The sequence below is a fragment of the Epinephelus lanceolatus genome, chromosome 15 (assembly GCF_041903045.1).
Source record: "Epinephelus lanceolatus isolate andai-2023 chromosome 15, ASM4190304v1, whole genome shotgun sequence".
In the NCBI taxonomy this organism is placed as follows: Eukaryota; Metazoa; Chordata; class Actinopteri; order Perciformes; family Serranidae; genus Epinephelus; species Epinephelus lanceolatus.
Genome location: NC_135748.1, coordinates 19780055 through 19803588, shown reverse-complemented (window position 1 = coordinate 19803588; position 23534 = coordinate 19780055). Strand labels below are relative to the sequence as shown.

Sequence of the window (23534 nt, the reverse complement as noted above, 5' to 3'; positions counted from 1 at the left end):
TCTCTTAAGTTTGCCTCATCTTTAAACTCACACGCTATTTTTTTTAATGTTGTGAAAGAGTAGAAAATGATCTGATTTTGGTGTTTTTGCTCTTGAATCTGACAGAAATTGCCTGAGGTGAACACACAGATAGCTAATTGGAGAGCAACATTTATAGTACAAGTTCCCACGAGTCTGAAAACTCAAGTCAATAATCATTAACAGGAAGCTGAGGAAACATTATGAGGCTTTAGTGACCCCCAGTGGTCAAACTGAGCAACACAGGCAATGATTTCTATGTAGAATACAGTATTTATTATAACAACAAGAGAACAATACTGAGAGAAAGGATGACTTAATCAAGATGGCACTGTGTATACTTCGTATTTACAGTACATTTCACACGTTACAAACACACGTATCTCGACCCACGGTACAACACCACTTCAACGGAACACACAACAACAACGTGACATGGCTGCACAATGAAAATAGAAAGTATCAATATGACGCCAACACGCATGAGCATAAATAATTCACTGAAAGTACCAGTATGCTATACAAAATGTCAATTTCTGTCACTCTCTCTATGAACTGTGTAGTGTTTGAGACAATAAATATTAACAGAAGCACTGACGACATCGTGTGCATTGATATGAACATGGACAATGATGCAGAGCGACAACAGCACTGTACACGTGAGGCCTCCAGCTTTCATTCTCAGTGGGCTCTCATCCTTAATAATAATAATAATAATAATAATAATGATAATAATAACAATAATAATGATGCACCTGTGATTTACACAATAAACTGCATTTCCTCTGATTTCCATTTTATGTTTAACATAAATAGCTTGTCTCTTATTGATCGAGAATTGATCAAACACATTCTGCCCTATTTACACTGTTAAATACTGCCCTCCTTCATTCAGTATGTTTTTATCTTTATGACAGGAAACTTGATTCTAACTCCAGCCACTCTTAATGGTTCACTAAAATAAGTGAGTAATGCTCATTGCAATGATTTTCATTCTTCTGTGAACTGAACAATACAGTATAAAGGCTCCCTCTGTTCACTTCAAACTTCTTTATAAATAACGCTACAGTGTTTTTACTGTATTGTGTGTGCTATGTACTATAGCTTGTTTAAAAGAAATGCACACCTCAAAATAGTTTATGGGAAAGATTGCTATGTTTGAACCTGGACCCTGCTTTACCGTATTGTTGTGCCTGGGGGACTAATGGAGACTACAGTTTTCTAAACTGGTCCACACTGCTGCAGCCACAGCAGCGACACAGCCTGCAATGTAATGCCTGCCGACAGTAATGCATTGTCAATCTACGTCCGATAACAGTGCTTGTTTGTACCACTGACAGGCTCAGATTGTTATTGGATGTCTCTGACATCATTATGTAAAAGACCCCACAGAAAAAGTTTTCCCTTATCTTTTGCTCTGTGTGTGTGTGTGTGTGTGTGTGTGTGTGTGAGTGTGACCAGGTCTTGCTCAAGGAGAAGCCTTGTTCTGAAATGTCACGGACGTTTCCACATAGTCAAAGTCAACGAAATATTCAGCCATGACACTGAAAATCTTCTAGATAACACTAAGCTACACTTTCTGTACTCTGTGGGGTTTCAGGGCAAGACTTCTCCACAGTAGACTGGCCCACAATAAGAGACAGGCCGGTGAACGATAGGGCCTTTTCCTTAATACTGCCAGACACTTCTAATAACAATCTGAGCCTGTCAGAAGCAAAAACAAACACTTTTAGTGAATGTAAATTGACGGTGGGCCGTTGCCTGTAGGGATTACATTGCAGCCTGTTCAGCTGCTGCAGCAGTCTGTCTCAATACTGGAGCAGTGTCCATTAGTCACTTAGACACAAAAACGTGTAAAAATAGTGTCCTGGTTGAAAAATACCAAAGCTGTCCTTTAACTTCAATTACTGGTGACATGCTGATTGTCCTCTTTTGATTGACTGTGTACCATTAGCATTAAAATCCCTTGACAAGCTTTGTGCACTGTCGACTTCCTATCATGTGACGCCAAATTGTCTGGGTCTGGTTATTCTGGTGAAATGCTCATGACCAATAAATTAAACATTGGATCCAGTTTTATACATGCTGCCATAGGGGGGCAGCACCAGTCTCCCTAGAGGAGGTCCAGTGTATGTGCGTGTCTAGGAGGAGGAATCCTCCTCCACAGGGTGGAGAGCGTGCCTCTTGAGCAGTGTCTTTAGTATCTCCACCTCACGCTCTGCCTCCTTCAGCTTCCTACGTAGTGTGTCATTGGCCTTTTGGAGCCTCTGGTTTTCCTGAGAGGGAGAGAGGAGATTTGTGAGATGCACAGAAACTGTGGTGCGTTTAAGTGCTGTGCATTTGTACGGAGGAAAAATTAAACTTTGTCGTGACACTCACTGATTCCAGAAATTCATAGGTGGGTTTGCTCTCCTCTTCTGGCTCTTTAGGCTTTTGCGCAAAAGACGCTCTGTTTTCCCACTTGGCACAGTGTCGCTGTTTTCTCTGGGGCACTGGACTGGGACAGGAGGTGAGGGTGGGTGTTGTTGGGACCAGCAGAGAGGGCTGAGGGAGGCTGGCCTCAGGGGCTGCAGCGGAAAGTTGGATTCCCTCTGTCTGGGTGCCACTATGGACTGTCCGAGGCCTCAAATAGTTGGTGACTGGGGACTCTGGACTCCAGTCTTTGCTGTCATGTGGCGGGTAGGGGAAAGGACAGTCTTCTGAACCTGGAGAGATGGGCATTATTAGTAATTATGTCAAATAAAACAAATAAAAAATGCAGGTTTGACTTTTGCCACTTTTCAGCCTCCTGTCACAACAATATCTTAGCTCAAAGCAATCAACAACCCAAAAATAACATGACTCAAACCAGTATGCAGTGAAACACAAGCCAAAATAAACCATGTGACCAAACACCACGTCACACAGACTCATTTGAAAAGGGGATGTGTTAATATAGCCCCCGTGTTTTTTAGACGTTTCTGATTGTGTCTGTCCATACCAAGTAAAATCAAAAGTAGTTCTGCTCTGAATATAGTAGCTTTCTCATGGCAGGTGGGTAGCTTCAGTTTTACTGTAAGTGAAACGGTTCCTAATGACAGCTGGAGGGAAATCACCCTGACAACAGACCCTTTGCTCTCGACTTGTTTTCTCTGAGCTGCAGCAAACTAAAGTAAATTCTGACTTTCATTGTTCTCCGTACAGTCTGGTAGGCAGAGCTTTACAGGAAATAACACTGCTTATGCCTACCATACAATAGAGGGCTTTGAAAAGACTTTGAAAAACACCCTCTCACATCTAAAGACAATGTAAGTTTTTAGTCACACACTTGCAAAGACTGTGGTTCTGCAGGGTCACTGTTTGCAAGACTAAAACTAGTTTTGTGTTGAGATTGTTTTCCATCCGGCACCTGGTGGAAAATATCACGCCAAACTCCCTTTAAGAAACATAACATATTAACAAAGCCTTACATTTACACAAAAACACATACACATAACAGCTGCCATATGTTGACAGTATTCTTGTCAATTCGGCATCAATACAATCCATACTGATCAACTATGATTGTGTAAATTTTGGATTTTGTTGCTACCAGCCTCTGTTGGTTAGCTGCGCTATTTTAGTGGGAGGAGAACGTGACAATGAGAGGCGAAATGTTTCAAAAAATTAAGATTTCTCACAAAAATAAGTGGCAATCGATGGATCAAATACACGCTGAATTAAACATAAACTCTTGTTCACTTGACAACCTCACCAGTTTCTCCTCCTTTTCCACAGCACAATCAAACTGAGACTTGTTCATGTTCCGTTGCCTCGTCAGAGTCCCCTCAGTGTTTACTTACTACCTGGTTTGCCGCTTCTTATTTGGTGCATCACTATTTGCATGAGCCAAGACTAAAAACTCAAGATAATATTAAACATGTTTGATTTTGTTGGAGAATAAAGACTGAAAAGACAGCTCTGACTGTTTTACGACCGCCTTACACCAAACAGTTGAGATCATGGAAGCTCGACTGAGGTCTCCAGATTTTATTCGGACATTGTTAATTTGTCAGCGATAGTGACATCAATTGAAAAGTCCTTTGGCGTAAAGCTGGCATTAGTTGTCTGCCACCAGATGGCACCTGTCATGGGACTGACTGATTGCAGCCATGTCACATGCATGTTATTGTTTTCATACTTCAGGTGAAAGTGTGCATCTGTGGGTACTTGTGCAAAAGAAATGTTTTTGTTTTGCCTGTGTGAGAAATGACACTGTGTGAGAGTGTTTATGCTGGCAATGAATCCTATCATCCAAACCCACCCTCTGAGGGGCCCATGGTAACCGGCGTGGAGCTCGGTGTCGGGCTGTCGATGGCGTTGGTCATTTTGGCGTTCTTCTTGCACTCAAACGCCACCTGGTCCTTGCACAGCTTGTGGCAGTTCATTCCACAGTCTAAGCAAGACAAAATAATGCACAACATGTCAGAACAGGAACTAGCGTTAACTCTTCTATCTACAACTGACTTTTCTTTGAACACTCTCTTCCGCAACTGCAACTCTCAGACCTTTGCATGCTCACTGTCAGGCAAACAAATGGCTCTCAGATCTTTTGAGGGACGGGGGAGGGGGAAAAACTGTGGTTCTGGCTGCAGACTCTTTTTTCTTCATGTGCTGCAAGGTTCAGCTAGCTGTTTGCAACACAGAAAACCACACTACACCGTCTTAACATAGCGCCACTTTACCTGCTCCCCACAAGACAGTGTGTGTACCTCTCCTCACTTTTTACTGACATTTGGTCAAAGAAAGAAGTGCAAAAGTTGCACAACATGGAGTGCAATAATCACCTTTGCATCTGTAGCCTTGCTTGATGACACCCCACAGCTGTGAAGCAGAATATGGAGAAAACTGTTTTCACACCGCTGAAGCAAAAGCAAAACTGAAAACATGAATACATATTGTTGGGAAATTTTTAGACTGGGACGGAGCAGTAAAGTTGTATTTCATCATACACTGTGGTTGTGTGGTGACTTACGAATCCTGAGCAATTGTCACAGAATGTGGGTTTCATGTAAGTGGTCTCCTGGAAGTTGTGGACAAAACCAAGACCCAGTTTGGAGCAGATGACACTGGCCCGCATGAAATAGGCTGTGATCTCATCTCTGCTGATAAGGCCTTCCCTGGACAACCACAACACATATACAGTACACCTTTACAGAGGAAATAGAGCTGCAGATGAGCAGTATATGTGGGAGACAATCATTTTGACAGATATTTTAGATCTTAACTTCACCCTTTAATTGTTTGGTCATGTCCTGATTTATTTGTTTGCACCCTCATCTGCCACATGGGTTCAACTCTATACCACTTTGCCATTGTGCAAAGTGAAAACAGTATCATCAGCTATGGTGGTTTTCATGTTAAGATCTTAATAAGGAATCACATGCTTCTCTGTGGTTTGTGAGAATCATATAGCTATCAATGTACGTGCATGAGACATAAAATAGAGAATATTTTGTGGCGGGGGTTATGGTTAGTTCTGCAGCTATTTTATGTTTCCTGTTGCACACTCATAACTACAAATACCACCTTTTCTTCCTCTCCTCTGAAGTTACACATGAGCTCAGAGTGTGTGTGCATGACCTGTCGAACAGACTCACTTCTCTTTGTCCATGACACAGAAGGAAAACGGAAAGCTAGCAGCAATTTTCTCAAATTCCTCTTGAGAAATGAAGCCGTTCTCGTCGTGATCGTAGTTCTTAAACACGGACTGTGAGAGACAAGAGGCAAACACCATTGTTGCGTGACTATTAGTGCACAATAGCTGCAAGAGCTGGCTGTCAAAATGGCAGTATCAAGAAGAATAGTTACAACAAATGATTATGGTTATATAACGGCATGACGGAGTAGCTATGTGGAGGCTACACTTGAAAAAAGGAAGCACTTACGTCCACCATTCTCTGTACGTGTTTGCTGATGGTTCTGGGGTCGGGTTTGGGAGCCACTCCTGATGCCCAGTCCACAACCACTGGAGGTCTAGAGGGGGTGGCTGGCTGATAGAAAATTAATTAGTCATTAAAAAAACAAGCCTGAGCAGGCAGATAAACATGTAAAATATTATCTGAGCAATTCAGTTATACTAAATCTATGAATGACCTTCAGAAGCAGAACTGGCAAATTATTCTGTTTTAAAAAGCTGAGTAATACTTCAAAGGACATTTATGTATTTCACCATTTTGGGAAATACACTCTGCTTTCTTGCAGAGTTTAAGGGAAGCTTTGGTCTTTTTAAACCTGGACCCTATTTTCCCACGTTCTTGTGTCTGAGTGACTAATCAGATTAACAGTTCTTTAAATTGAGCAAGACCTCCGCAGCCAGCACCAGTGAAACATTATGGAAAGGATCCATACAGAGGTCGACCTCTTAGGAGTAAGATCCTTTTTGTTTAACTAGAAACAGCCTCAAAATCACTGAAACCAACCAGACTCCTTTTAAATAAACAGTAATTTTATCATCGTAAAACACACTTCATTTAAAATAAACAGAAACAAAATAAAACTCACAAGAGAAAATACACTGGTTCTGTACAAGCTTAAATTACTGTTTATTTAAATAGAGTCTGGCAATGGCAATTTCTGGGCTGTTTCTGGTTAAACAAAAAGAATCTTACTCTTTAACAAAAAGTTGACCTCTGTATGGATCCTTTCCATAATGCTGTCAGACACCTATGCTAACAATCTGAGCCTGTCAGTGGCAAAAACAAGCACTTCTAGTTGATGTACTTTGACAGTGCTCAGGGATTAGCCCCTGCTAGCTGCAGCGGTGTCGCTCAATACTGGACCAGATTAAAAAATTGTTGTCTCCATTTGTCACTTAAAAGCAAAATTGTAGTTAAAAAGGGCCCAGGTTGTACAACACCAAAGCTACCCTTTAAATGAGAAGATTGATCACTCTCATGTTTGTGAATATGTAGCTGTAGCCAGCACCCGGATAGCTTAGTTAATAGCTATACAGAGTGGAAAACAGGGGAAACAGCTAGCTCAGATTTTTCATGTTAACTAGTAAGCTTCAGATATGCTGGTAAGTCGATTTTGTCACCTGTGGACAAAGCCAGGCTAGCCTTTTCCCCCTGTGGCCAGTCTGTAAGCTAAGACACGTTAAGCTAAGCTAAGCTAAGCTAAGCGGCTGCTGGCTGTAGCTTCATATTTAGCGTACGGATATGAAAGTGGTATCAATATTTTATCTCTTAACAAGACAGAGAGTTAAGTGTATTTCCCAAAATGCCGAACTATTCTTTTAAGTATTTCTAAGCTTTTGTTTTAATAATTTTGACTTCTAACGCTAGCTTGTTGACATTTTGTTTCCCTATTTCCAGTCTTGAAGCTAAGCTAACCAGCTGCTGGCTGTAGTGTCATATTTAGTTTACAGACCTAAAAGTGATCTAAATTTTTTATCTAACTTTATTTAACTCTTGATGAGAATAAAATAATTTCCCCAAATGCTAACTTATTCTTTTAAGCATTACTTTTGCGCATCTTTTGCTCTAATAATTTTGACTTCTTTATTTTATACAGTCTATGCTTCTACCATTAGCTTGATGACATTCTGTTTCCCTGTTTCCAGTCTTAAAGCTAAGCTAACTTAAAAGTGGTATCAATTTTTATCTAACTCTTGACAAGAAAGAGGATCATTTTATTTCCCATTATGCCAACTTATTCCTTTTAGCATTAGCCATCTTTTGTTCTAATAATTTTGACTTCTAACATTAGCTTATTGACATGCTAACTTCTGCCTCTGTTTTCAGTCTAAAAGCTAAGCTAATCGGCTGCTGGCTGTAGCTTCATATTTAGCATACAAACTTGAAAGCAGTATCATTCTTTTATCTAACTCTTGACAAGAAAGGGAGTAAGTGTATTTCCCAAAATGCCAACTTATTTCTTGAACCATTACTCAGCTTTTTTTTTTTTTTTTTTTTTTAACAATTTTGACTTCTAACGCTAGCTTGTTGATTTGCTAACTGCTTCCCCCTGTTTCTAGTCTTAAAACTAAGCTAACTTGCTGCTGGCTCTAGCTTTAATGTAGCATTCAGACTTAAAAGTGGTATCAATTTTTTTTTATCAAACTCTTGACAATAAAGAGAGTAAGTGTAATTCATAGAATGCCAATATATTCCTCTAAGCATTACTCAGCTTTTGTTTTAATAATTTTGACTTCTAACGTTAGCTTGTTGACATTCTGACTTCTCCCTGTTTCCAGTCTTAAAGCTAAGCTAACCAGCTGCTGGCTGTAGCTGCATATTTAGCATACAAACATGAGAGTGGCACCAATCTTTCCATCCAGCTCTTTTGCAAACAGTTTTTAACTTAAAGCGTCTCTGCTTCTATCACTCACAGGTGCTTTACAGTTCTTGGGTTCCCTGGCGTAAGACAGTTCATAGATCTCATCCTCAGTGTAGTAAAGGTCCAAGGACAGCTGCAGGGAAGGAGAGACCACATGTCAGCACATGGAAGGTAAACAGAAACAGAGAGAGCTCACTGCATATCTAGATTTTTCTCCTTGAAACATGTTTTGATGAGGGCAATTTTAGGTCATGGGGTAACTATTATCTCTTCATGGGCATTCTGTCGTTCAAGTACGATTAAAGCACCACACAGATAGCACAACAATATATCAATCTGAACTCACTCTTATTCACACTCAGTTCGTCACCCACACACTCATAGATCATAGACTCTCATCACGCCCACACAAGCGCGGACAATCCACATGCTGTAACACACTCATTTGCATCTGTGCTTACGTTCAATACAATCTGGTGAATCACATGGAGCGACAGAACAATTTCAAAAGAATCTTAAATGCAACGTTGTGCAGAAGGGTGCATTACCGTCAACAGATGGACCAGGTCCTTGTTAGCATCCAGCTTGGGAGGGATTTGTTGGAGCTGGATCAGCTCGTTAATGTGGTTGTAGAGTGCCTGGAGCTTCTGGACATTCACCTTGTTGTCCTCCACATAGTCTGACATGGCCTCGTTGACCGAAATCAAATCTTTGAGGTGGACGCCCAGGATGGGGATTTTAAAACCTGTGCACTTGTTGTAAGCTTGTCTATAGTTGTCATAGTTTCTGCAAGAGGACAGCAGGTCTGTCATCTCGTTCAGTACCTGGGGAGAGAATAGAATTTTTTGTGAGGCTGTTTTGGCTCTATAATCAGCTGGATCGTACTGTTGTAACTGTGTTTACCTTGGTGACCTCATTGGGTACATGTGAGGTGGTGTCCTTCAGTCTGGAGATCGAGCTGTGACAAAGCCCTCCCACCACCGCCATTAGTGTGTTGTAATTGTGCATAAGATGTAGACTCTGGTGGACGGACACACACACACAAAAACCACACATATCAGTCCATCCGCACACACACATAAACACACACAATTAAACTTGTTCCAGGTAGCCCTGGTTATGTAATCCACAACACTGCAGTTACGTAAGCCACTTATATTGTTGGCTTTTTCTTACTGCGCTCAGATATCTCACTCTTTTTTGGAAGTGCTTTTCCCTCTCTTTTCAGTTCTCTAATTCGTGCTGTCACTGGAGCATTATGGTGTGAAATTCGTTTCCACACCCGTGGGTTTTGAGGTTGACAGCAGTGAGCAGCAGCAGACTGGTGCATTAGTGTAACAGTCCAAGAGGTCCTCCAGAGTACAAACCTGCCAGCGGCTCCCTGAAGCCAGCACATCGCTTCTCAGCAGGCTGCAAGCAGCTTCGCATTGGAGCGGTTTAAACAAGGGAGATGTGACCAGCGACTGCACTCACGAGTCATTTCTCTTTTTTCCACTTCCCAAACTCCTCACTGTCTGAGTGTGTTTCACTTGGTGACTCCATTAGCTTGCATTCAGTTAATATTTTTCTATTGGTAAAATCTTTGGATACGCTAAAAGCCTGCAGCAGAGCTCTTGAGAATCATTACCAGCTCTCTGTGAATTTGCATTATGCAACTGCCAATTATGTAGCGTCTATAGTGCTGTTCATGGTGTTACAATAGACTGTCATTAGTTAGATAAGGTGTGTGAACAATAGCACGTAGAGTGCAAGCAAAGAGGAAGCATGTCAAATGGAGTTCCATTTTTCTGTTTTGCTAAACCAGGAACAGAAAGTGTACGAGTAATAGTGAGGGTCTGGTTAAACCACTACCTGTGCCACGTGGATAAACTTGGTGAAAACCTCAGCTCTCAGCTGAGCGGTCGGCCTGCTCAGCACCATCAGCTGAACCCATTGAGAGATACCATTACACAGGGCGATGGAACGCTCCATCACGGGGATGTCCTTCATGCAGCAGCTTCGAATGTAATTCTGGTAGTCTACAAACTGGCAGAGAGAGCAGAGAGAGAGGAGCATAAATTGCTGCACGGAAACTGCACTGCATTTCTTGTGGGGAGGAAATACAGATGGTTTTTAGTTCACAGAGATGCATGCCAAATAAACAAATCATCAATGTGCAAAAGATAACCTATATACATCCGAATAGTCTCTTAGTGTGTATACTCACTGATATTCTGCAGAAGGACTTGAACTCCAGAAAGGTGAGATGCTCAGCCAGCTCAATGGGCTCCAGGTGATCAAAAAGAAGAGAGACCTTCCTCTTTTTACTGCTGTTAGCTTTGATCTTCTGGCTGGCCTTCCATGACCAGTCCCGTTCATTTCTAGAGGACACCATCAGACATAACACGACCCCGTTCACAGTCAGCTAAGTTTAACTGATAACACGACTTCATAAATTGGACACTTACAGCTTCCATACAGACTCATTCTAAAGTGGCTAAACATTTCACATTATTTTAAATTAAAGATGTAAACATTTCTAAAGATATCAATATGCTGAATTACATGGACATTTGGTCTAACTTTTCCATTTGACATAATAGGACAGCCATGAACTGTACAGTTTGGATATGAATAGGGCTGACATGCTTATACAGATTGACAGAAATTAACTGGCAATTTTTTATAAGTTGTAAAGTTAAATTTTAAGTTCCATTTAAAATATTTTTTTGACCAACAGTTCAGTGCTTCGACCTCCTAAATTTGAATATGCACTGGTTTTTATATTCTTCTATGACAGTAAATTAAACATCTTTGGGATTGGGGCTGTGTGTAAGACAAAACAAGACATTTTAAGATATGGTCTCGGGCTCTGGGAAATTGTGATCAACACTTTCTGAGATTTTACAGATCAAATGATCAATTGATTAATTGAAAAAGTAATAAATAATGGGCAGGTTAACCAATAATGGAAACAATTGTTAGCTGCAGATATGTGATGTAGGCATGGGAATTACATTACATTACAATTATCCTGGCCAAAATAATTGCGATTCACAATATCACCCCAATAATCGTCAAAATTTGCTAAAAACTCTTAAAATGGCACTAAAACTGGAAGCACACATTTTGTTGAAGGGATACTAGTATCTGTAAATTAACTGGTGAATTTCCCTCCATCTTACCATCACTCAGACCTCCCTGCTCATCCCCTAGCTCAAATCACGTCAAAATTTCAAGCATCATCCAGCAGATTTTGACTGGCTTTCAGGGTTGCTTGAACGACAGATAGTACTGCATTTTCGTATGTCCGCCACCACGGACACAAAGAGTATAGAAGCAGACTGAAAGAGAGCTGCCCCTCTCTCGCTCTCAAACTCAGACCAAACTTCGATCAGCCTGTAAAATTAGGCAGCACTGATCAAATATAAAACCAGATGCTGTTACTGTATTACCTATTTCTCACCAAAATGTTTTTTCAGAAACATTTTTAGCTGACCATTTAAGTGTAATTTGAGATAGATTGTTACCAGACGGCTGTTTCAAATGTCAAAAATAGACAAGCTTGCATTACATCACCAGAGTGCATCGTGGTAGCTGTAGATTTTCTATCTCTTGAGCAAAGCGAATGCCACAGCCCTTTTTCTGTTTCCTGTGGTCTTGTAGCACCAGTTTCAAAAGTATTTGTGTCTTTTTACCGCATAGACGGCCCATCTTTCCAGCCGTGAAGTACTTCTTTAAGAAACAACCTATGTTTTTATTGCATCACACACACGACATGTGTCTTTTCATTTGAAATATGCCACTGATCAATTAAGATCTTCTGTTTTTTGAGTTTGGTGAGTATGCAGTGTGTTTTGCAAACAACCTGCAGAGTCTCTTATTGCTGGACAGCCAGCAGTCTCTTTGGGTGCTGCTGGACACGATATTCAAGATTATCCCAATAATGGCAATTCACTATGATCAATTTATTGTGAGTGTTTTTTTCTATCACAATCTGAGATAAAATCCTGTATTGTCCCATCCCTAATGTGATGTCAAACGGTGTGAAAAACAAAAACATTTGATCTAACTTTGAAGCTATATTAGAGGCAAGGATCAAAGTCTGTATTCTCGATCGTGACAGATTTCAGTATTTTCCATGACTGAACAAACAACTGAGTGTCGTGTAGGCCTAATGTCTCAGTTGCCAGCTGGTCAGAGATTAACACTTACATCCATTTGGTCTCTAGGAGAGAGCAAAGATGCTCCTGTCCCTGCTCTCGGATCAGATCCCGGAACGTGTCCAGGCTATCTGACAAGCTGTGGTGCAACCGGAACATCATCCAGAATTCCTGGATCCAATGCCTGGAGGTCAGAGACGATAGATACCGTGTAAGTGACACAGAACATACAAGCAAAGTTAGACTCTTGATGTGTTATACTGACCTGATGAGGTAGCATATCCTCTGGCACTCTGCTGGTTGCTCATTGTCCAGCGCTGTTTTAAATGTAAGGGTTTTGGTTAAGGAGCTGATGTTGACATGAGGTGTGGTTTTATTGTCTGAAAGTTAAAGCTGGGAGTGTTTTCAAGCTTGACAATACTTTGGTTTAGGTGAAAACAGCTTTGTCAGTAAATCTACCGATCATGGGGACAGGTATGTTTTGAGTAAATAATGAACATATGTGTTATTTGACTGCGGGGTTCCTTTCGCACAAACAACTCATTAATAAAAACTACAGCAACTAAACTAAAAGGCGAACAGAAGTGGCATTTGGTGATGTGGGAGGAGGCAACTGCATGAAGCAAAACTCTGATGAGCATCACCGAGTGAATCATTCTGGCACACAGAAGTAAGTGAATAACAAAATGTACAAAGAGAACACGCAATCAGTGCCTCATATACTGTCGAACAACTGTTGATGAACGTGCATTATTTAGTGGTAGGACTCTAAAGATGTTTGTCAACCCATGAGAATATAATTAATGGGGTCGCTCTGCCTACAATTTGCATGTTGACCACAATACCACCGCCATATCAATTTATATACAGTGCACACAAAACCATTTCCTTATTATACGAAGCAGCCCTCATAAACAGACTGACACTATAGCTCTCAATTGGCAGAAATCAGCTTGAAGTGATGCACATAAAAAGGCTAATTGCGTCATGGGAGCAGAAGAACGGCCCACGCAATCCCAAGGCCAGACTGTGATGAAGGCTGTTAATGGCCCCTGTGTCTCTTCCCTGATCCTAACCCACTCACTGAATTTATTTGATGTATCCTTTTAGGTCTTCGGCTCAGAATGAGAGGGTTAAAAATAGCAGAGGGGCATTCGGCGTTGCATGCTCTGACGTGGGTTCGTGTGAGCAGGGGCCTCTTTAAGCAATAGAGGGTTTGTGTTTATATATAGCTGAAGAGGACCTGTACGTGAAAGAGGCAGAGGTAATTAACACCTGAAGCCCCCAAGGCTGCTGCTCACTGTGGCCAGGAGGCTCCTCTGAGAGGCTCTGTGACGTCATCGCTGTTTCCTGAATGGAGGCCCAGATTACAGTCCCTCAAGTCAAAATACAAATGAAAAAAAACATGCTTTTTTCTAGGTGTGAAGTGGGTAAAATGAAAGAGGCAGAATCAAACATTTTGAAAGATAGCAAATACACAATGGCGTCAGAGTGCCTGTTATTGAATGCATGGGATGCAGGGCCCAAAGTAGAGGGAATTCACGCAGATAGAGATGTAAGAGGTCCACAGCGACTGACAGCAGGAGTAAACACGAGCTGCCACTTGCTGATCACATTTTACACTGACAGCTACAGGCTGCACTGTAAGCCAAGTACGAGCTTGATTGCCCGTTGCTGTTGACAACCAAAGAAAAAGCAGCAGCAGCACACAACAGAGCCAGTGATCTGATCCCACGTTACATTTGCTGCTCGCAATCGGCCCGTGCATCGTTTGAATCATCTGTCTGTGTTGAGATAGCGGTTATAGCCTTATGTCAGGCAGCTGAAGGATATAGAGAGATGAGTTTGTCTAGCAGATTGCTGGAGGAGAGGTGGAGACGATGCATGGTCAGGGTGATGTTCAACAGGTGGCTGCTCCCGCACACGCAACCATTCGAGTCTGCAAGACAGAATGCACACACTTGAATTTACCCTCATTCTTACACAGTGGAGGAAGTGTCTAGGAAGTGTCTAGACAACATGTCACATGCATCACATTTAACGTAACATCGCAGCTGTCATTGCTCTGCTTTCTCAAAGTAAACTGGTGTAAATAAAATTCAAGAGCTACTGATTATGGACTAAAGAAGTCTCCTTACAGCAGGCTTAATTTAGACCAAAACAGACGACACAGTTAATTTCTTAAAGAAGTATTTCACTGCTGGAAAGACGGTCTTTTCTACTGAAGATGAAGATGCTAAACTTTTGAAGCTGGTGCTACATGACCAGAGGAAACAGAGAAAAAGGACTGTGGCATTTGCTTTTGCTCAAGATGTAGAAAATCTACCAGAATGCACTGTGCCACATGAGACCAATAAATGCGCCCGCTGGTAGGTGACTTAATGCAAACTTGTACGTTTGACACAATGGCGGCTGGTTGTTTATTAGTTTTACCGTTTGATCTCAGTTTTTTCAGGCTCTGTTTTTACTGTGCAGGAACTAGTATGGCGCCCACTTCCTGTTCACAAACTCTTGCTATTACAGCTACAAGGCACTAAAATATGTTTCCAAAGAACATTTAAGGCAGTAAATAGGCAGTGTGGTAACGTAAACTTGATTTATATTCAATCAGCATTGCCTAGTTTTACTATTTGATTGGATTTCTTTGAGTTTGAGAGACAGAGGAGTGGGTCTGCCTCTTGATCTACTTCTATGCTCTTTTGTGTTAGTAGCGGCGGCATGGCTGGCAGCCAATACGAAAATGCAGAGTTAGAGCCTGCAGTTCTAGCAACAGCCCGGGAGAGTCAGCGAAACTCCACCGGATGATGCAGATGGCTTAAGACACGTCATCCAGCGGAGTTTGACTGGGATGGGAGCAGGGAGATCTACGCGCTGGTAAGATGGAGATAAGTTTACCACAGTTCATTTACACATTCCACCCACATTGTTATGACAAAAATCTGGTTGAAAATCTGCAAAAGTATCTCTTTAAAAGATGAGGTTGGTGATTTTGTGTGTCTTTCTTTTTGTCACAGTTCCCATGAAAAAAACAAAACAAAAACAATAATGCGTAAGTCCATCTTTCAATACCTTTGGACTCCTCTATCTTCTGAATATTTTCAGCAGCACTGGAGTGTTCAAAAATGTGGGATTGACTCAAGATAACCTACAGTGCCAATATTTTTTGTCATTTAAGAACGTGTAACCCCGTGTGTTGTGGCTCACAGATGTATTGTAGTTTTTGGACAACAAGGAAATCTATGGCGCAGAAGAATTAGATATATCTGTCAATATTTGTTAGTTGATTCGGTTCATTGTAGGTTGTGGTCTTTTGTGGGATTTGGTAAGAAAAATACAGAATTGAAGAGCCTTATTCTTGGAGGAACTGGACCAATCTTTACAAATAAACCAATGTCCATGGATGCAGAGCTTCACAGATTATTGTATTCCTTTGATTACACAATAGATTTCTGTTCAATTCTTTACTGGATTGAAGACAAGTGAAGATATGACTCTTCCCCTAAATGGCTCCTTAATGCTGACTAACCCTCATGTTATCTGTGAAAACCATGAGATGGATTTTTCCATCAATGGAAGACACAGAGTTAGGTTAAGCAGGTAAAACACAGACTCACACTGTAGCACATTTTGTCATATTATCCACAGACCCTGTTACTGAAGATTTGCCTTTTCCTCTGACTGTGTGAACCTCTGCGGCTTGCTTGTCTCACTACCTTTTCGCTTCCTTTTTCCTCGCATACATCTCACTTCCTCCCTTTGTGACCAGACCACCTTTTCTTATCGTGGTCGTCTGATGCGACGCTACAACTGAAATCTTGAGACCCACAGAGTGAGAAACTTTATTCTCAACCACTTTGAAAAAAAAAAAATTAGCCTACATATGTACAAAATATTACATAACATCACAATGCCAGGCCTGACCTATGATTGTAGAAAACGCATTTTCCTGCCCTCTTAAACAAAGCAACGCATCACTTGTCTTCTGCGCAAACTTGAAACCACAGCCATGTGCTGGGAATTGGTGGTTGACAAAAAGAGGAAGAGCGTTTAATTGCTTCTTCAAAAATATTATTTATGTATCGTGGGACATTTTAGGCTGTTTGCATCTTCCTCCCACAATCTGTACAGAATGAACACGCTGTGCTGAAAATTTGAAGAACAAGAAAGAGTTTTCAGGCTGAGAATTGCTTTCCTTTAAGCTTTACCAGTATCTTGACACCATCAAGGACATCAGGCGTCTGTGGACCCACTTTTAAACCATATCACCTTGGAAATACCTCGGACGCCATGGCAACATGTTTTCTAATCTTTGTTATCTGTGAGCAACTCACCACTCCAGCCACAGCTGACTAATCCAGCCCTCATATCCTGCATTGGGTGTGTTTCTGTTTGTAACACGCAGCCACTATCAGCTAAACCCAGTGAATATCAATTACCTCACCAGTCAAGTCAATAAGAGAGCAAAAGACAAAGTGAGACAATGTCTGGCATTCAGGATAACATGACTTGTAATGCAGCAATGCTTTGGTGCAGTTAAGTCACATGTATGTAATGCAATATTCCTCTTTTTGACAATTGTGGTAAACTCATCCTGTTTTACTGATCAACTCAGACGCACATCTTAGTTCACACAATCTGGTGTGATAAGCAGAGCCAGATTTATGACAAATGCACAACAGGAAGTTCTGACTCTCTATCAGGTAAACAATTGCTCCATCATTTTTTTCACAAGTTTCCAACCGCTAACCCTCCCTGTGCAGGGTTAATTGCAGGAGGAAATCCCCTCTGGACTGTCTGTTCCTGACTGGAAAATTAGAAAAGCTGCCGCCCGCTACACTGGAACTGTATGATACTGTATGGTGATAAACACTGCCAAGGGCACGCAGCGCCTGGCCTACTTTTAAGGTTATCTTAAACATTCATCAGCCACTCCAAACCTGTGTGTCGCTTTTCCTTGTTATGACAGAGCCTATCAGCCTGTATGGTCTCTTTGTTTTAGAGGAATCCAAGGCAGATGCAGGAAGATGGTTATCTCTCTGTACTCTGAGCAAACGTCTCCATAATAACTCACTGTAACTTTATGGACAGTTTCTGAATTTATATTTTAGAGCAGTGATTCCCAGCCAGATTCCCAAGTTTCTTTACCAAAGAAAGTACTGCTGCAGTTGCAAGAGGGTTAAACTGAAAGACTGTGTCGTAGTAATAAATTTCATGCTTCTCTCAAATGGAACTCATGAGCTCCTGTTTATGACATGGGAAGTCGTGTACATGAACTCATGAACTCGGAGCTCTCAGAAAATTTCCACTTATGAGGTTATGAAGTCCACAACGGGGGGGAGTGGGGTGGGTTCATATGGAATCTTCTCGTGAGCACAATAAACGCGTTCCCATTTGAACACAGCATTATAAAATACAAGTTCACAAACTGATTAAAAAAAAAAAAAAGAATCAAAATATTGAGTCAGCTATAACACCTGGACACCACATGACAGAGTGTGTGAAAACTAGTAAGCAAGCGAGCCAAGAAGGTAGCTAGAAGCAGCGGATAAATGAATAGAAAAAGATAGCTAAAGGTAATGGATAAAAGATTAAAATACATGGATGTATCATTCAAATAAATATATAATGTAATGTATAAACTCCTGAGCTAAAAGCTATGGATAAATTGCAGAAACAGTTAGGACTATGGATAACATAATGGATGAACAACTGAGCTAAAAGTAATGGAGAAACTGCAGAAACAGTTGAGACTATGGATAAAATAATGGATGAACAACTGAGCTAAAAGTAATGTAGAAGCTGCAGAAACAGTTAAGACTATGGATAAAGTAATGGACGAACAGCTGAGCTAAAAGTAATGGATAAACTGCAGAAACATTAAGACGATGCATAAAGTAGCTAAACGTAATGGTCAAACAACTGAGTCAAAAGTCATGGATAAACTGCAGAGATAATTAAGACTACTGATAAAGGAGCTAAACGTAAGGGATAAACAACTCAGCTAAAAGTAATGGATAAACTGCGGAAACAGATGAGACCATTGATAAAGTAGCTAAACATAATGGATAAACAACTGAGCTAAAAGTAATGGGTAAACTGTAGAAACAGTTAAGACTACATGTATGGGTAAAGTAGCTAAATGTAACGGATAAACAACTGAGCTAGAAGTAGTGGATGAACTGCAGAAACAATTAACACTATGGATAAAGTAGCTAAATGTAATGGTTAGACAACCAAGCTAAAAACTGCAGAAACAGTTTAGACTATGGATAAAGTAGCTACATGTAATGGCTAATGGTTAAAATACTTAGCCTTATTAATAGATAATATGGATTAAATAGCTAATGGACAAAGGATTGAAATTGTTAAAGGTAATGGCTTAATGGTTGAAATAGTTTTTAGTTATGAGTAAATGGCTGAAACATCCAGCTTGTGCCACTCAAAGGGGTAGCAGTATAAATGCAAACATTAATAATTCAATTGTATAAGAAAGCTATTGAAGCACCCATTATTAAACCCATTTTATATCACTAATAGTTCTATATTATCCAATGAAAAATTACTCAAATGAACACCTTTAAAACATATAAATATATAACACATATATATACACACAACACGGCAAGCCCTGCACACGAACTCGTGAACGTGATGTATGTATATATAAAATATATGTGAATTAGACTGACACTGAGCATAATCAGAGCATGCAGCGCAACAGTGTGGTCTTGAGAGAGTGATGATGTCAACAGCTATTGATCTACACCTCACAGTGCTATGCATTTCAAAGGCTGGTCAGCATCTGAGGACCACTGTTAGGGGAGCTGACCTTTCGGCTCAGCCAGGCTTGAAGCTGCCATCAGGTAATCCTTCAAATAGCTCTTACGTGCACTCTCACATCTGAAAAGGTGGACCTTAGGGGTTCGCCTGTGATGTGGGCCAAGAGGAACAGGACTATGTTCCATTTTACCAGCAGCAGCCGTTCAAGGAAAACCCCACTCCTAACACTCTGTACTCAGTGAGATACCATCTTGAGCGCGTGCGTGTGACTTACACATTTTGCATAGTGACACTGAAATTATTTTTCAAAGCGAGTCTTCAGAGCACTCTGTAATACTAGAGGGTTCCTTAACTCTTCTTCCCCTGGTTAATTCTGTTTCCTTCGTGGGTCTGAAATGAGCTGTCATTACTGCCTGATTTTACCTCTCCACAGATAAATGTGGTTATGGGATGTCATTTTATGTGCAGCCCATTGTAACGCCTCTCCACTGCTCTTGCTCCATTTGTGTAACCAGGCAACGGCAATTTGAAAGCTTGTCTCTTTAGAGACGCAATCACCATAACTCTGAGAGCACTCCAGACAACTTGCTGAAGCCAATGATCATTGCTTGATTGATCCAGCAACAGCCTACTCAATCACGCTTTCCTTTTTTTATTTAAAAAACCCTCTATATATCTTGCTTACAGTTAAATATTGATACTGATATATTCATCGATAAATACAGTGCAGCCTGTGTTTGCAGAAATTATAATGCATGTAATCCCCAAACACTGTTTTCCTCAATACTTTCAAATCACACAAAGCAATAAAAAAATCTGATAAGCATCAATGTGACTGATGTCATCTTAAAAGCATACAATCCTATGTTAAACAAAAACAAAGTCAGCTGTGTTAAGACAATCCGTTTCACTTTTAAATGCAAAGCATCCCACTCCTTTTCTTCAGAGGCCTGCCCAAACTTGTTAGAGGATTGCATCCAAATGCCAGGAGCAGTGGTGGGAAAAACACAGACTTCTGGGAAACTACACAGGAGGCTCATTATCTTATTGTTTTTCAATAACAGAGACAAGTGCTGCAGAAACGCATGAGTCAAACATCAACAAAAAGATCCCAGTGAATAAGATTTCAGTGTTACAGGAACATGGACTGCAGACACCTGTGCTCCTGCTGCACACGTCACTGTAGTTTTCCACCAAGTCAAACTCATAGTGCCAAAGCAGGTCAGCATGGACTTACCGAAGGACTGCAGACAGGCCTGAATGAGCTCCTCCCAGCTCCCCCCTTTGGTGAGGGGACCCAGGGACATCATGGATTTACTGGGGGCGGTTTGGGTTGGATGCGGGCTGGGTTTGTGGAACCTGTGAGGGCGGCCTGGAGGAGAAACCCTAGACCTGGAGCCGCATCCTGGAGTCACTCTCCTTTAGAGACACCAACACAAGAAAAGTGAGGGGGAGGAGGGGACAGGAGGGCTTGTATTGAAACTATGCCTTTCTCTGTTTGCCTATGAGGATGTATGCTACACGTGTTTGAAACCATGATCTTCTGAGACCACAGATTATCGCACATGAAACGATCTGTGCAGTTGTCACAAGAGTCTGGAGCCATTGTTTGAATGTAAGAGCCCTCCCGGAATGTTGCTATGCATTGTTCTCATTTCCTTCCTTTAACTTGGGGAAATACCAGTTGATTGCGGACATCCAGTTTAAACTGTTGAGTGACCAGTAAACAAGGAGGAATTTGAGTGAAACAGACGCAGTTTGAGTGCAGCAGCTCAGAAAGTGACAATTCAGATGACAGAACCTGTGCGTAAAATAATTGGGTGGCATCAGCGCAGTTTTACGCACCGTTTAGCCACAAATCAAGGCACGCCTGTTTTTTTTCTTTACCTTGAAGAACAGTCATTAAAAACCACAACTCTAATAACTGAAATAATCAAGCTACTGTTGGGTAAGTGCGCACATTTACGCCCAAACCCGAACCAGAAACTCTCCAGCAAAACCCCGAAAATGTGATCTAACTTACGCATCGTCCTTTCCCTTTTCTTCCGACGTTATACTTTCGTTTTGGTTGTTTTCTTTTGATTGGCATCCCATGGCGAGGTACTGGGCGACGAGCGGCTGAACTAGGCTGTCCATCTGTGTTCTCCTCGATGGGAGCATTTCATCGCTCTGCTCGGCTCAGTGCGCCTCCGCGGTCTCAGCAGCATTGTGCTGACTCGTCAATGAACGTTACACAATTAAGAGTCACCCAGCTCGTCTGTGAGTGGGCGGCCGTGGTGCCGGGCTTGTCACTCACACAGAGTGGGCTCTGCACTTCATCAGACGGTACTACTTACTTGCGTCAAAAGTCGACTTCTCACAGGTTTTTACTTTACAACTTTGATTCAACTAAATAATTAGTTTGGTCGGTGGGGCTCTCTTAAGGGGAATAACAAACTAAATGAGAAGCAGTTAATACATTTTACAGTCATCTCACTCATTTGAAGCTGTATTAAGGATTTCTAATTGTATCATAGATCTCTGTCTTTATGACTACACATTCCTGCTGTCCCACATCAAATCAAATTCAAAGAAAAATCTCATTAGGTTCACACAAAACCAGAACCCATGTCTCTTGGGGGTTCATTTTGGAAAAAAAAAAAAAGCAGTGGGATGTGATTCCTCTTGAAGTTTACTAAACCCTTTTTTATTTGTTCAGACTGCAGAACAGGAAAAGGATGGGCCTTCCTCTACAGATAACAGTGGTTGTAGGTTCCATAAAGGCTTATATGAGGGATAAAGTCATTGTGCTATACTGTAGGTGGTCCAGAGAGGATGATTACTCAAGTCTTTTAACAGCTTTAAGTTTACTGACTCTTGACTCATTGATTCAGGTGGAGAGCTCTGTGAGAATGTAGACAATCTGCCAATGAATAACAGACAGTTTGTTAATATTTGACGGCTAAAGTGACAACCAAGGGCCATTAAAAGATGGATTAAAAGCTTAGGTAAGCAGTTTAATTTTGGCATCATTGGGCAAAACTTCCATAATAAACTCTGAGTGCATTGTAATTCAAGTGGAGAGAGATCAAGACTGCTGCATCTCTGCTTGGCTCTCTTTTCACGCTTTAGAAAATCTAGCCTGTGACAGGAGACTCTGGCTATGCCACTTTCAGAGAGAGTAGCTGTCAATCACGTCGATCACTGCTTGTGAACTGCAGTCAAACTGACAAACTAGGCAGCGCTTATCAAATATGAATCAAGATTCTGTCACTGCATTGCCTATTATTTCAAAAACAACTTTTAGTGTACTTTTAAGCTGTAAAATGAGAGCGTTTATGACCACCATGTTGGAAACAGTTGTGCCAAGCAAACGTTCTCATTTTACAGCTAAACAGTACACTAAAATATGTTTTTGAAAACAACTGAGGCGACAAATAGGCAGTAACAGAATCTTGATTCATATTAAATTAAATTCATGAGCAGTGATTGACAGACTTTTCAGCTCTGATTGGTTGTTATCCTGATTCTCGCAAATGCCATTAGGAGCACTATGAGGATTCTGCCTCATGAACCACTGGGAGGATATAGTGAGTTATTAAAAAAACCCCAACTTGTATTAACTAAAAATTTGCTTATTTACATATTGTAGCTTTAAGGGATTTAACATGTGGTTAGGGGTTGTTCAGAGCATTTGAATTAAGGGGGTTGGAGGGTTCGAACCTTGGGGTAGGGGAGCCCTTCTGTGCGGACTTTGCATGTTCTCCCCGTGTCAGCGTGGGTTTTCTCCGGTTACTCCGGCTTCCTCCCACAGTCCAGAGACATGCAGGTTAATTGGTGACTCTAAATAGCTCGTAGGTGTGAATGTGAGTGTGAATTGTCTGTCTCTATGTGTCAGCCCTGTGACAGTCTGGCAACCTGTCTAGGGTGTACCCTGCTTCTCGCCCAATGTCAGCTGGGATAGGCTCCAGTGCAAAGAGTTCACCCTTGGCATCTGGGAGAAGCTTCAGATGAAACCACTGGATGAATCCTATATGTTGCTCCATTAAGATCACTTAAAACTATGTCTCTCCTCAAAGAAGGAACAACATGCAATCACACCAGAGATAGCAGTATTCTGTAATAGGTAAAGTGAAACCCCTAACATTGGATATAACTGGAAATGCAATGAATCACAGCTTCTCCTTGATTATAAAATGTCCAGTTTAAGCAAAAGTAAATGTTGTTAAATTAGCTCTGAAGCATTTGCCCCTTTTCACTTGACTTTATCTGAGCTCAGGAGGAGCAACACACAGCCTAGCACAAATCATAGAAAGT

General features: G+C 41.2%; 1 protein-coding gene across 1 annotated transcript; it reads right to left on the bottom strand.

Annotated features, from left to right (window-relative positions):
- Positions 1-271: 271 nt before the first annotated feature.
- LOC117267630 (RAS guanyl-releasing protein 1-like) lies at positions 272-21471 on the bottom strand. Its single transcript, XM_033643650.2, has 17 exons — positions 21262-21471; positions 20476-20657; positions 14292-14397; positions 12724-12786; positions 12511-12642; positions 10523-10676; positions 10168-10341; positions 9220-9336; positions 8865-9140; positions 8369-8449; positions 5925-6029; positions 5637-5746; positions 5012-5156; positions 4824-4860; positions 4301-4432; positions 2398-2723; positions 272-2294 (listed from the first exon to the last, which is right to left on the bottom strand). Exons 1-17 carry the CDS (start codon positions 21396-21398, stop codon positions 2160-2162), a joined length of 2412 nt encoding a protein of 803 aa, XP_033499541.1. The 5' UTR covers positions 21399-21471; the 3' UTR covers positions 272-2159.
- Positions 21472-23534: the final 2063 nt, after the last annotated feature.

What these genes read in the sequence shown, in the direction of transcription:
- LOC117267630 (XM_033643650.2), bottom strand. Translation starts at nt 21,398, where the DNA reads ATGCTCCCATCGAGGAGAACACAGATGGACAGCCTAGTTCAGCCGCTC. An exon ending in TACCCAATGAGGTCACCAAG is followed by an intron (nt 9,141 to 9,219) that starts GTAAACACAGTT and finishes TTCTCTCCCCAG; the next exon opens with GTACTGAACGAGATGACAGA. An exon ending in GTGACAATTGCTCAGGATTC is followed by an intron (nt 4,861 to 5,011) that starts GTAAGTCACCAC and finishes TCTGCTTCACAG; the next exon opens with CTGTGGGGTGTCATCAAGCA.